General features: G+C 38.5%; 1 protein-coding gene across 1 annotated transcript in view; it reads left to right on the top strand.

The window, feature by feature from the left end:
- Window positions 1-15,146, top strand: part of VWA8 (von Willebrand factor A domain containing 8) — a 365,156-nt gene that overhangs the window by 142,101 nt on the left and 207,909 nt on the right. Inside the window, exon 20 of the mRNA XM_056109482.1 lies at window positions 7,188-7,259. Within this exon, the coding sequence (XP_055965457.1) occupies window positions 7,188-7,259 (72 nt within the window). The remainder of the gene's footprint in view (window positions 1-7,187; window positions 7,260-15,146) is intronic.

The following is a 15,146-nucleotide window of genomic DNA, read 5'->3' as shown; positions in this document are numbered from 1 at the left end:
ATCCCACTCTTTATGACTCATTTCGCTTAATATGATACTTTCCATGTAGTACCACTTGTATGTGAATTTCATGACTTCATCTGAGAAAATTATTCTTAATATAAAAGTTTTGTGTCCAGATTTTATCTTTGTGCATGCAGCAGGGTAGGGGTTGGAGAAGGGGGCAGGGGAATTGGTCTTTCTCCAGTGAGGCTCAGAGATTACTCTCTGGGATCAGTGCTGGCCATGCTCAGGGCACCATATGGGATGCTGGGGATTGAAACCAGGTCAGCTGCATGCAAGCCTTACCCACTGTATTTTCTCTTCAGCACCTATAAATTTGTTTTGTCATGAAAAGCATACTTAAGCTTTTGGTAGTATCTAGTCACTACTTTGCATGTAAATAATCACTTTATACGTACAAATTATGTTTATAGAACTTCTACTTATTATTTCCAAAGAGTTAGAAGAATTAGAATTAAAATTTTCATTTTGATATGCCATTTTCCATTCCAGTCTTTCATTAGAATTTTCATAATTTGTATGTCTCTCAGCTACCCATGATGTATGTGATACGCCAAACACAGTAACAAGTCTCACAATGTTACTGGGTCTGCTCGAGCAAATCGATGAATAATGGGAGGACAGTGCTACAGTGCTATTATACTAACAAAATACATAGATAAATTCTTCTGTTTTAATAAAAATCTTAATTGTATATTTTTATATTAGCCAAAATTGTAGCTGTTATCTATGGCACTGCAAAAGGATTTTTAAAACTAATTGTAGTTAGTTTTCAAATGGTTTGGATTATTTTTAACAAGTGATATATGCATTTTAGAACCTGATGCACTGTAAGAAAGGATACCAGTACATGCTAAATTTTGAAAAAAAACTAATTGTATTCAGCCCCTATTAACTATTGTAATTATTATCTATAGCATAGCAAAAGGCACAATCTGGAATTTTATTTATTTATTTTTTATTGAATCACTGTGAGATAGACCCTTACAAAATTGTTCTTATTTAGGTTTCAGTCATACAGTATAACCTGGATTTAAAAAAAATTAATTTTATAAAGTTGTTGACAATGTATTACTGGAATTTTAAAAATGATTTTATATAGCTCCTTAACTAAGGTACATTTTTTTCTCTCCTAGAGCATTAGTGCTCTTCTACAGTTGTCAGATGACAAGTGAAGAGAAAATAGTTACTTATGAGACTGAAAGGTGGGAAATAATCTTTCCTATTGAATCAAGACAAAAGACACAAACATGACTCTGAGGAAAATACCCTGTTACCAAGCATTGATAGTATCATGCTCTATCCATGTAACAGAAGAGAAAAGAATCAAGAAATTAGTTTTAAATGGCAATTTAAAAAATTCCATGGTTACAAAGGCTGAAAAGACTTTCCAGCAAACGAGCCTGTAGGAAATTGAGTAGCAGGGAGGATCAGGGTGCCCTTGAGTACTGGGGCCGTTGCCATGGTGTCTGTGACATCGGCACGGGGAGGGCTGCAGGGCTGCCGTGAACTTTACACAGTGACAGCCAGTCTCCAGAGGGACCCCGTCTTCGTGAGGCAATATGGTTAATTCATAATGAAGACTCTCCCTGTACCGATGTTAGAGACAGTGGCTTAATTAAATTCTCTTTTGTCGGGTATATTAATTTTTTCTCTGTATCTTACACTTTCTGTTTGAGCCTATAATTTTCACTGCTTCTTGTATATTTAGGTGTTTCTTCTACCATCTTATTCCATGCCCCATGGGTTTCCTTACCATATTGTGATTTTAAGCTAAATTTTATTTATTTTTATTTTTCAAAATTTTACCTACTCTAGTCTATTTGTTTATTTTATTTATTCATTTGTTTTGGTTTAGGGGTCACATCTGGTGGTGCTCATGGCTTACCAGGCTCGTTGCTAAGGGATCACTCCTGGAAGTGATTGGGGGACCATATGAGGTGCTTGGAATCAAACCAAAGTTGACTGCATCAAGGCAAAAGCCTTGCCTTCTGTACTCTCTAGCTCCCAAAACTGATTTTTTTAAGTATTTTTCCACATCATTCAGGCAAATCCCTGTGTTTTCTTTATTTTGTATCTCAGACAAATTGCATAATGCTTGATACGTAATATCTGCTATGTTAATATGTCACTGTCACTGTCCTCCCATTGTTCATCAATTTGCTCGAGTGGTCCCAGTAACGTCTCCATTGTGAGACTTGTTGTTACTGTGTTTGGCGTATTGAATACATCACGGTTAGCTTACCAGGCTTTGCCGTGTGGGCAAGATACTCTTGGTAGCTTGCCGGGCTTGTTTGGATTAATAAGAATAAGATTTTTGGGTTTGGTGGCAAGAGAGATAGTACAGAGGTTAAGGCTTTTCTTGCTTTGCATTTTGCCAGCACTGGTTTGAATATCTAGCACTTTGTATGGTCTACTGAGTACTGGCACTACTCACTACTGAGCACAGAGCCAGTAGTAGCCCCCAAGCACCATCAAGTGTGGTCTAGACTTCCCCTAGAACCGAATCTTAAGAAGTATTTATAATCAGTATTATTTTTTTTATTAAACAAGTCATTAAGAAATATACATGCAGCAGTGAGGATGGAGAAACTAATAGTCTCTTAATAAACCCAATTTTGGATGTGAAAAAATTTAAAATGCAATATTTAAACTTAATCCCCTAGTATTATGAAACCCAATCCTTATCCCCTCACTTTACTCAAATTGCTTATAGATGTACAGAGGCAGAGACATACAAGTAAATGCACATGGTTACTATAGAGTGCAATGGAATTGTGTTTAGGTTACTGTGGTAGCATTGATGAGATAATGGTCCTTGATTGGATTGATCCTGGAAAATGAGTTAACCAGACAAATTGGAGAATTTTTTAAATAGAAAATCTAGTATTTGAAAAACTGCTATGTGGGAGAATAGCTCATTTGGGGAACTGTATATAACTGATGCTGGCACAGAAATGAAGTTTCAAGTGAAAGCATGACAAAATAGGAAGTTGATGAGTTAGGAAAGGGTCAGATCATCTCGATCTTTCTAATTAAGATGCTAGTTAGAAGAGAGGAAGATATTGAAAGATTTTAAGCACATTTTCACTTTGGTTAACTTTGCATTAATTAATTTATTTATTTATTTTCTTTTTTTGAGTCACGCCCAGCGATGCTCAGGGGTTACTCCTGGCTCTGCACTCAGAAATTACCCCTGGCGGTGCTCAAGGGACCATATGAGATGCTGGGAATTGAACCCGGGTTGGCCACGTGCAAGGCAAACGCCCTACCCGCTGTGCTATTGCTCCAGCCCCTGCATTAACTTTGAATGTCTGTGAATTGGAGCCAAGGCGGAGAAAGGCTAGAGAGGAGACTATTGTAGTCTGGGTGTTGGTTTAATGAAGGATCTTAGTAAAGTAAGTTATAGCAGGTTGGGTAGAGAGAACACAGCGCAGGGCTATTTAGGAAGTGGAGTCAGTGGAACTTGGTGTGGGATGACAAAGATTAGTTTAACAAAGAAATAATAGTTTGATGGAAATGTAATACTAGGGAGAAAAAGAAAGACTAAGGAGAAAATAACTATAAACGTGCCCATGACTGAAACATAATAATGTAGGAGAATGAGAGTCATGGTACATGAGACTGAATCATCAAGTAAGGAGTGTTTTAGGATTTCAGAGTTATTTAAGGAAGTTTAAGAAAGTGACATGATTTTAAGTGATAACTGGCAATACTGTGGAGGGCACATTGTCTGAAGGAGAGACTGAAGCTAAGGAAGCCAGATTGCCTGGTAAAAATCTAGACCAGAGATGATTACTTTAAAATAAGCCATGGTTATTGAAAGAAACAGCTGCTATGGAGATTGAAAGAAACAGCTGTATATAGTTACTTTTTGTAATATAAGATTAACAAGTTAATATAGTTAAGTTTAGTTGCTTAGACTTTGATCAAGAGAGAGAAACAACTAAAAGAGACTTAAGGAACTGTCTATGATTCAGAGTGCTCACGAGATTAAAACACGGATGCTTTTGTCATTTACCATCATCTTGGATAATGTTTGTTGATTTGAGAAGTTAGATTTAATGGGAGCATGTAGTAGGAGGCTGTGAGGAAAGTGAGAAAGAAAGCCAATGTAGGGTATTTTTTTTCAGTATCTTCATTTTAAATAAAAATCTGTATATGCCCGTGTTCATTTCAGTGTTTCCATTCATTCCCCAGACAAATTGCCCTATTTATTATTACTTGAGAACTTTATATTATTTGAAAATTAGCACTGACTCTTGAAATTAGAAGAAAATGGTCTCAGATCACATCATCATTAGAACACAGATTAAAATATTTTCCAGAACACCTTCTTTTTTTGTGTGTGGGGTTGTTATGGATAGTCTTTAATATCTTTTTTAAATTTTTTTATTAGTGTGACACCATGAGATACAGTTGTAGACTTACAGAGTTTTGTGCTTGGGTTTCAATTATATAATGATCAAATACCCATCCCTACACCAGTGCCCACTTCCCACCACCACGGCTCCCAGTCTTCCTCCCACCCCCCATCCCCCCATCCCTCCCTGCCTCTGTGGCAGGTCATTCCCTTTTGTTCTCTCTCTCCTTTTGGGCGCTGTGGTTTGCAAAAGAGGCATTGAGTGGCAATCATGTTTTGTTTATAGTCTACTTTCAGCATGCTTCTCCCATCCTGGGAGGAGGATCCTCCCAACACCCTTTATTTGGTGCTCTTTCTTTGTTTAAATTGAATCACCATAAGATACAGTTACAAAGCTTTCATGTTTGAGTTTCAGTCATATAATGACTGAAACCCCCCATCCCCCTACCAGTGCACATTTTCCACCCCCACGTCCCCAGTATCCCGCCCCTTCTTCCCATCCTAACCTTCTCTCTGCCTCTATGGCAGAAAATTTCCCCCATACTCTCTCTCTACTTTGGGGCATTGTGGTTTGCAATATAGATACTGAAAGACTATCACGTTTGGTCCTTTATCTACTTTCAGCACTCATGTCCATCCTAAACGGTCCCTCCCACCATCATTGACTTAGTGATCCCTTCTCTATTCCGCTGCCTCTTCCCTGAGCTCGTGAGGCAGGCTTCCCTAGAACTCCCTCTTAAAGACAATAACTATACACCTGATTTTTCTTACGTTTTAATTGCTTTTCCTTAATTTTGAATAGTCTATTTTTACCAGGATATGCAAAGATATGCTTGTCCTTCTTGAGTTTTATTAAAACGCTAGCTAAATAGTATATCTGAAAGGATTTATTTATTTTTAAAAGGCTGCCAAGGTAAATCTTGAGAATACTCATATATCTGAAGAATGGAAAAAAAAGTTTTTTTCCTCTTTAAAAAAGGAGTTCTGGGGCTGGAGCAATAGCACAGCGGGTAGGGCGTTTGCCTTGCACGAGGCCGACCTGGGTTCGATTCCCAGCATCCCATATGGTCCCCCGAGCACCACCAGGAGTGATTCCTGAGTACAAAGCCAGGAATAACCCCTGAACATCACCAGGTGTGACCCAAAAAGCAAATGAAATAAAATAAAATAAAAATAAAAAAGGAGTTCTTAAAACAATGCTAAGTTTGTCAAGTAAAGAGAAAATACTGTAGGTGTCAAAAAAAACCCATAAATCAAGTAAAGAAAAGACAGTAATTAGAAAAAATTTGTAGCATATGTAAGTGGCAAAGATTATTCTGGGTTTTGTTTGTTTGTTTTTTCAAATAGAGAACTTCAGTACTTATGAGGCCATTATTGCTTCAATACAGAAAACTGAAAGAGGAATAGAAATAGTAATCATTCTGGGATATATAACCCCATAACCCCTTCCCTCATAAGTCTTTAACCAAATTATGCTTCTCTTAATTTTCAAGCTAGAAAAGATAAATGCAGGGCCAAGGATATAGTACAGCAAGTAGGGTGCTTGCCTTGCACACAGCCAACTCGGGTTCAACCCCATAGGGTCCCAGAGCCCACTAGGAGTAATTCCTGAGCACAGAGCCAAGAGTAAGCCCTGAGCATCGCCAGGTTGTACCCCTCCCACACACACACAGAAAGAAAAACGCAATTTTCTTTATAGCCATTGTGAACATCTGTAATTCAGATTGTTTACCTAGTTTGGGATCAAATCCAAGCATGTCCACAAGGGATGCAGCTCTATTCCTGGTACAAATTTAATTTTTTATAATATGTCATTTGATTTAAATGTACAAATACATAATATATTTTTAGTTATAAAGCTATCTATCCTTTGAAAGTAATGGTTACAAATTAGTTACATGGTAAAAGGTAAAGGTAAAGGCCCTCCCGTTGTTCATCGATTTGCTCGAGCGGGCCCAGTAATGTCTCCATTGGAGATTTTGTTGTTACTGTGTTTGGCATATCGAATACATCACGGGTAGCTTGCCAGGCTCTGCCGTGTGGACGAGATTACATGGTTATCTCCAATAATTTTTAGAAAGTCTATGTATTTAGCAAGTACTGATTAAACCATTGCATTAAATATAAACGAGTTCTACATGATTCAATTGTCACTGTCACTGGCCTCCCATTGTTCAGCAGTTTGCTCGAGCGGGCCCAGTAACATCTCCATTGTGACAGTTGTTACTGTGTTTGGCATATTGAATACATCACAAGTAGCTTGCCAGGCTTTGCTGTGCGGGCAAGATACTCTCAGTAGCTTGCCAGGAGCAATAGCACAGCGGATAGGGCGTTTGCCTTGCATGTGGCCAACCGGGCCGACCCATAATTCAACAGTTGAAAATAATTGAGTTGAATTACAAATACATTTTGAAATGTTGGTCAGTGTCTTAATCTGGCTTAGGTGAACTAGTTGAGGTTTTTTGTAAGTAGAGGCCTACATGATTAATTATATTCATCACTAAGGTATTTTTTTTCCTGCTTTTTGGGTCACACCCAGTGACACTCAGGGGTTACTCCTGGATCTGCACTCAGTAATTACTCTTGGTGGTGCTTGGGGAACCATATAGGATGCTGGGGATTGAACCAAGGTCAGCAGTGTGCAAGGCAAACACCATACCTGCTGTATTACCGCTTCGGCCCCAATTTTGTTTTTCTTAAATCCAGTTCAGTATTGTATATTACAGTGGTGGGTTCACTTTCCAAGAAGATGTAGTTATGGTTAATTTTTTTTACTTTGACTATGCAAAACACAACTAACCTCCAGTTGTTTTTTCTCTAGCACATGGTAGTGATGGAAGATATGCTAAAAGACTTTCTTCTTGGAGAACACCTACTATTGGTTGGCAATCAGGTGAGTTGTGACAGGAAACCAGGTAGAGTTAAATCAATGGTAGTAACAGTTTTAAAAACGTGTTTTCTTATTAATAAAATAAGCTTTTTAGAAGTTACTCATTTCTTTCCCAGTCATATGGCTGATTTACCTAAATGCTACTAATTTTATGTGGTTGTATATAAAAGCATAAGTGTTTTTGTTTAAAAAATGTAAATTGATATTTACATTGATATTTGATAAACATTTGTATTGAAGACATCAACACATTCTCTTACTATATGCTGCTTTTTAAAAAAAATTTTATTAGTGAGACACCATGAGGTACAGTTATAGACTTACAAATTTTTGTGCTTGGGTTTCAATTATACAATGATCAAACACCCATCCCTCCACCAGTGCCCATTTCCCACCACCACGGCTCCCAGTCTCCCTCCCACCCCCCATCCTCCCCATCCCACCCTGCCTCTGTGGCAGGGCATTCCCTTTTTTTATGCTGCTTTTTTATTTCCTACCTCCTAAACTTTAGAATTCCCTCAGGGCTTAAATGATATCTCACACAGTCAGCTCTCAGGCCCCATCTGTTTATCCCACCAGAGGATCCCTTCCCCTTTCCCTCTCGGCCACCCTCGCCATCACCTCCCCCTTGCGTTGCAGGAGTGGTTTCCTAGTGCTGCTTTGCCCCAGCCCGAATCCCACTCCAGCTTACTCTACACACTTGTCAGTTGAAAGCTAATTCTTTTTCTGGCTTAGCTTGGCTCTTTGCCCTTAGTTCCCAGCTTTAGTTTGGCCTCTCAGTGTCCTGCACCATCTCACCTATGGGTCCAGTTTTCTAGTCTTCGGCCTCAGATGCCGCCTTTTATATTTTGTGTCAGCTCAAGCCACTTTGGACTTCCCTCAGTTTCTTATTTCCACTCTGGTCCTGGTGAATCCTCTTCCTTCTGTATGAAGTATACCACGAGGGCTTCCCACACCCTCTTCCTCTGACTCTGGGACGGCTTCCCTTACTCCTCTGAGCTGAGTTTCAGTGCTTCTTACTTCTGTCTCCGTCATTGTATCAGTCAGATACTCTTGTTTATACATGCACAGTAACTGTCTCCCTGGCTTTTCTCTTTCTCCTAGAACATTCTCCTGCTCATTAATGTTTGTTTGGTGGTTCGCACAATACCTACTACTAGTAGAGATCCAGCACATGTCTAGGCAGGGAAGAGAAATGGACTTTCTATTTAGAGAGTTCTGATCATCTTCCTTAACTGAATGATAGACTCACTGTGAATAGCATCTTCTGTTTTTGTTTTTAATTCCCTCCTCTTTTTCCCCTTTTTGCTTGACTATAGTGGGTAAACTCTTGGTTGCAGGACTCTCACCTCTGAATGCAGTACTCACGCAACCACATTTCTTGCAGGGGCTAGAACACTGTAGTTGTAGCATTTGCACATTTGCTTGCCTGGGATCACACTCCATAGCTGTACTTGAGCTCATCCTGGTTGTGCAAGTGAATGTGAAGCATTGTTTGTTGATGAGCACATACTTCGCAGAGATGTACATTGCTAAGAAGTTGTATGAAGATACAGGCTTTTTTCCCCTATGCCCTATCCTTATCTCAAATACTACTTTTTAAGGAATGTGATCGTGTGTGTGTGTGTGTGTGTGTGTGTGTGTAAAGTAAAATAGTTTAACCTATTTTTCTAGAGAAATATGTGGGGGAAATGAGAGTGAGCGTTGCATTTTTAGGAAAGAACAGTGGCTTCTCCAGAGGGAGAAAAAGAGCTGAGAGTTCACATCTTATTTTGAGGCATGGATGATATTCCAAGTGGAGTATGCATGCAGCATGCCTTTACAAAGTTGACTTCATTTATTGTCAAACTGCCCCGGACTGGATAATAGTCTTTGAACTTTCAAAATCAGAGGAATTCAATAGCTTTGAACATTTCTTGCTTTACATATCAATGGTATTTCACTGCTATGTATGTTTTATGGATCCTATTAATATTTTTATGAATCCACTCACCCTTATTTCCAATTTTGAAACATAATAATGTAAAGAGAAAAAGACAAGTGAAGCTTTTGTCTGATAGCTTGGTGATTGCTGACTCAGCTCTCATGGAGTTATTTAAATGCAAATGATCTAGGAAAATGAGTATTTTAATTACATGATTTATTTTGAAATGGCTGAAATGCAATAAATTACTTTATAGCCACTGATCAGACTTTCTTTCCTTTTTCTCCTTCCAAAACATCAGATGATGACTACTTATAAGAAATCAATTAGAAGTGAAGGTTTGAGGATTAAATATTGACAAAGAAGCCAGCAGTGGGCTGGTATAATTATACAATAAAGTGTAATGAATATGCTTAGTACAAACTGTCTATAGATAAATCCAGAGTAACAGCCTTCTGTTTGCAAACTAGAAGCTGGCTTAAATCCATGAAAAAACTTTCCAGCAGTCGAAGCTGTAAATTTTGAGAAGCTTTGAAAGATTGGTAGTAGAGCAACTGTTACAGGAAGGAAAATAAAGGGAGTAAATATTGATTTGGGATTTACTATATTTGTTAAGCCTAATCCCATCTTTCCTATCTATTATCTTTCCATTAGTGCCATTTTTCTAAGAATCTATGACATTAGGTAAGGTTTCATAACTGCTGAGATGCTTAAAAATATTGCCCAAGTATCACTTTTACCATAGCAAAATTAGTAAATCTAATTCTTATTTTCACAAAATGTGATTTTTTTGTCCTTTTTTAAATTTTTTTAAAAATTTTTATTAGTGAAATACCATGAGGCACAGTTGTAGACTTACAAATTTTTGTGCTTGGGTTTCTATAACTATACAATGATCGAGTACCCATCCCTCCACCAGTGCCCATTGTCCACCTCCAGTGCTCCCAGTATCCCTCCCACCCCCCATCCCTCACCCCACCCCCTATCCCTCCATTCCACCCCAAGGCATTGGCAAGGCATTCCTTTTTGTTCTCTCCTTTTGGGTGCTGTGCTTCGCAAAAGAGGCATTGAGTGGCAATTTTTTTGTCCTTTCAATTTTACATGTGAGATTTTATGGCACAGAGCATCAGCTTTCCAAAATTGCTTTCAATTTTAGCCTGAAAGGTTAGGGTGCCCAGACATTATATATTTAACAGTGCCTTCATATATAATGCAACATTATAGGACCACTTTAACATGCTACTGCATGCATTACTTTCTACTTAACCATAATTATAACAGTACATGTACTTTTCATGCAGTTAAGAGCTTCCCCACTGAATATGTTTTTTTTTTTAATCATAGCACAAGTTTTGTTTATTTCAGCTTCACTGAGAGAGAAAAAATAAAGCAATGCTTATTTATTTTGAGCCATCATACTTTCACTGTCCCAGCTCTAGGTCAAGAATAAACTTCCTTCTTTTATCTTTTTTGTTTTTCATTTGTCGAGCTGTGCTCTATTTGCAATGCAAAATATTTATTGTTAGCATTTGGGATTGTAGAATCCACCTACAAATACACATGTTCTTTTGGTTTAAAAACTCCCTAAGAATAAACTTCAGATATTGTGTAAGAATGCTTGATTTGGAGAGGCCAGTTGCATTTTATTAGGTATTTGTAGGAGTGAAAAATGAGCAGCGTGGGATTCTAAAATACTCACGTGACCCTTTATCATATTTTAATATGAGTAATTTTTTAAAATGTGAGCGTTTAAGGCACAAATTTCTAATTGTAAAATAAATGTACTAGGAATATAATTTGTCATTTACACCTTGCTGTGAGCCAGATAGCTCACACTCCACAGCCTGCTGGGTTTTCAGATAGCACAACCACAGGGAGTGTACCTGGTGCTTGGTACATGTCGGCAGCATCAGGGACCAAACTCATGGCTGCATGCTTGCCAGGCAGGTGCTTTTGCCCAGGAGCACCCCTGAGCCTCTTCTCACTGCTTTCACTCAATCTTCTTTTCTCTCTTAAAGATCTTGTGGATGGTTCTTTATTTCACCTATAGTAGGGTTTAAGTATCTCATGAGCAAGGATTAAAAATGGTAATATTTGCATGTTTCCCCAGTGTTTTTTGTGTTTTCTGTTATCTCATTTAGTTTTTTTTCTTTTTATTTTTCTTTTTTGGTCACACCTGGAGATGCTCAGGAGTTATTCCTGGCTCTGCACTCAGGAATCACTCCTGGCGGTGCGTGGGGGACCATATGGAATCCTGGGGATTGAACCCGGGTCGGCCGCGTTTTAAGGCAAACACCCTACCCACTGTGCTATCACTCCAGCCCCATCTCATTTAGTTTTACACTAGTCCATCAAGGTGATTATCTTGTTGTTCTTATTTTTCACATAGGTATTGTAAAGTCAAGTTAAAATACTTTGTGTGGGTTATATCATTAGCTAATGGCAGTTAGATCACAAGGCTCCTGTCTTTGTTTTTGTGTTTTAACCATACCATACTAATTCTTATACTAGTAAGAGCATCAAGAGTATAATAGTTGAGTACTTACCATAGGTGAGGAATTATGCTATGTCCCATGAAAAGAGAATTAATTTTTTTTACTATGAAATTTTTTTCTAAAAGCTTAGAATATGCAGTAGCTTTTGTTTTGATTTTAGCCCACATGCTGTGGTGCTCAGAGCTTACACCTGGCTCTGAGCTCTGGCATCACTCCTGGCGGGGCTTAGGGAGCTATATGGGTTGCCAGGGAGGTAGCCTGAGTCAGTCACACGCAAGGAAAGTTCTTACCTACTGTATTGGCCTTCTGTATGTAATGAGCTCTAGTGCCAGAAATAAATAATACTGGCATTTTTTCCTTCTTTCTTTACCTGTTTCCCTAGTGCTTTTTGTTTTCCAACAAGGGGCATTTAGCCACATCTGGCTGTGCTCGAGACTTACTTGAGGCTCAGTGCTTAAGGATCATTCCTAATGATGATCAAGGGACCATCTGTGGTGCCAGAGATCAAACTTAGAGCAGCCACATCCAAGGAAAGCACCATAATCCCTGTACTATCTCTCATACCTTTTAAATAGGTCTTCTTTAAGACAATAAGATATTCCACAATGCATTTTACTTACAAGTAGCTCACTGCAAATTATCATACCTAACAAATGATAGCAGTCTCTTTATATACCTTGGTATCCAATTTATTTTCTATTTTCTCTATCACCAGAACATTATTTTAGAGTTCATTTGTCTCAATCAGCATCCCAACAAAGTTTGATCATTTGATTGAGTAGAGGCACCTCACAAATGCTTTGAAAGAAGAAAGCTGTATTAACATTTTATTCACAATCATACCGATATTGATTGATTTCCCTTTATTGTCATGGGACCCATTACTAGTGGTGCTTAAGCTTAGCAGTGCTCCAGGCCACAACAGCACCACAGCCACATGGCCAACCCAGGAGTTTTGTTTGTGTTTTGTTTTCGTGGTATGTGTGTGGGGGTGGGGGGGAAGCACGTGGTAGCAGAGATTGAGTCCAGAGCCTTACACATGCCTTGCCATGACCTCTACCATTAGAGCCTTAGTCTGCCACCTGCGTCAGTTTCTTTCTGATGAGCAAATATTTTTTTAGAGTTTATTTTTTATTTTGAAGCTCCTAATTTACAGAATATAATTCAGCATGTCCTTTATTTTTTCCCCTAGCTAAAAACAGCTGGGTTTAAATTTTTGTTTTGTAGTATTTATTTTTTAAAAAAAATGTTTCTAACAGATGACTGGTTAAAGAAACTTTGGTACATCTACACAATGGAGTACTATGTAGCTCTTAGAAAAGATGAAGTCATGAAATTTACATACAAGTGGTACAATATGGAAAGTATCATGCTAAGCGAAATGAGTCAGAAAGAGAGGGATAGACATAGAAAGATTGCATTCATCTGGGGGATATAAAGTAACAAAGTATGAGATTAATACCCAAGAATAGCTGAGATCAGCACCAGGAGGATTACTCCATAACTTAGAGGCCAGCCGGGTATCCTAGAGGAAAGGGCTATTCAGATAGAGAAGGGAGCACCAAATAAAGGATGTTTGGAGGATCCTCCCAGGAGGGGAGATGCATGTCGAAAGTAGACTATGGACTGAACATGTTTGCCACTCAATGCCTCTTTTGCAGACCACAACACCCAAAAGGAGAGAGAGAACACAGGGGATTGCCCTGCCACAGAGACGGGGGGATGGGGGGATGGGGGTGGGAGGGATATTATCCATGGTGGTGGAAAATGGGCACTGGTGGAGGGATGGGTATCTGATCATTGTATAATTGAAACCAAAGCACAAAAAATTGTAAATCTACAACTTTAAAAAAAATAAAATAAAATAAAGGGGGAAAAAAAAAAAAAAGTTCAAACTTTCCCTCAGAGGATAAAAAAAAAAAAAAAATGTTTCTACATAATGAGTTCTGAAACCATGGGCCCATCTGTGCTCACCATCACAGAAAAGGCCCCAGCACAGATATACAGTGCTGAGACTTACTGGAAGCAACCATTGGCCACAGCTTGGGAAGTAAGGCAGGGTTGAGTTGTTTCCTCCAAATTCTGCTGAGAATCCCTACCGCCATTCAGAGCTTGGAGTAAATACTAATTTACAACTAGCAGCTTTAGACATCTTACAGTTCAGACATCATATATCTTAGAGCCAAATGTTTGGTTTAGTGGCCACTGAGGTGGTGGATGTGGTCCTATGTCTGAGATCATATGGAAGCATGGCGTCATTGGTGATGATGTTTGAACACCAATATTTAACAGCTGGGCTGGAGTGATAGCACATCAGGTAAGGCATTTGCCTTGCACATGGCCAACCCGGGGTTTATTCCTCCACCCCTCTTGAAGAGCCTGGCAAGCTACTGAGAGTATCTCGCCTGCACAGAAAAGCCTGGCAAGCTACCCGTGATGTATTCGATATACCAAAAACAGTAACAACAAGTCTCACAATTTGTTGTGAGATGTTACTGGTGCCCGCTCGAGCAAATCAGTGAACAATGGGAGGACAGTGTTACAATTTAACAGTTGGGTTTTTTGTTTATTATTTGAGTGTTCCTAGATCATATGAAATCAGACCAATATTTTAATAAAATAAGGCAGTGCATCCAAAAATTTTAATACAGAGTGAAAATCAGTATGCATATTTAATGCCAGTTAAGCAAGATTCCATTCACATTGTTACAGCATAATTCAATATAGTTCTTTGCCTTTAACTTTCTCTATTAATTGTAGGTTTATTATGATCAGGGGCTTAATTTATCTCTGGGTAGAAGCTTAACAAATATTTGTTGAATTATTTAATATTGAGATACTGTGAATATTTTATTGCCCCAAATTTACGAATGTGTGAATTTTGCTAATTAATAATTAAGCTGAACCCCAGCAGATTGCTACTGGCAACAACAGAAATACACCATGTTGCTATGCCAGCATAATTGGCTAATATCTGTAGAGAGACTGAACAGTTTGTTCAGAAATTTTCTTGCTTGTGTCTCCAGCTGGTAACGGCAGCAGGGAGTTTGATAACCAAGTGTGCTGTGCTCTTTGTAGCTCCAGCTGCTTGGGTGTTTCAAAATTATGAAGTACTTGGTTGCATCAACTAGAGTGACACTCATTTTTATGTGTACCCTCTGAAACCCCTTGTTTAATGAAATCACCTGAATCACAATCTGGAAAACTCTTTCCCAGTATGCTGCATTTAGTTTGTCCATCCAGTGTTTCTTAGTGAATTTTTTTATGTTCATTTTAATTTTGCTTCTGTATTTTGTTCTTGCATACATTAATATACCCCCACTGCCAATATTTGTCTTGGTTGTTTTGATCATACTTAATAACCACACTACCCAAATGTGTATCTCTTAAAATTATAGTTACACAGTATTTAGAGGAAAATTGCAGGGATGTAGATTTTATTACTTACCTGTGCTTGGAAAACAAAAGGTT

The sequence above is a fragment of the Sorex fumeus genome, unplaced genomic scaffold, assembly GCF_029834395.1.
Source record: "Sorex fumeus unplaced genomic scaffold, SorFum_2.1 ptg000008l, whole genome shotgun sequence".
Classification (NCBI taxonomy): domain Eukaryota; kingdom Metazoa; phylum Chordata; class Mammalia; order Eulipotyphla; family Soricidae; genus Sorex; species Sorex fumeus.
The sequence above is the reverse complement of the archived record's forward strand: the minus strand, read 5'-3'. Positions and strand labels throughout refer to the sequence as shown.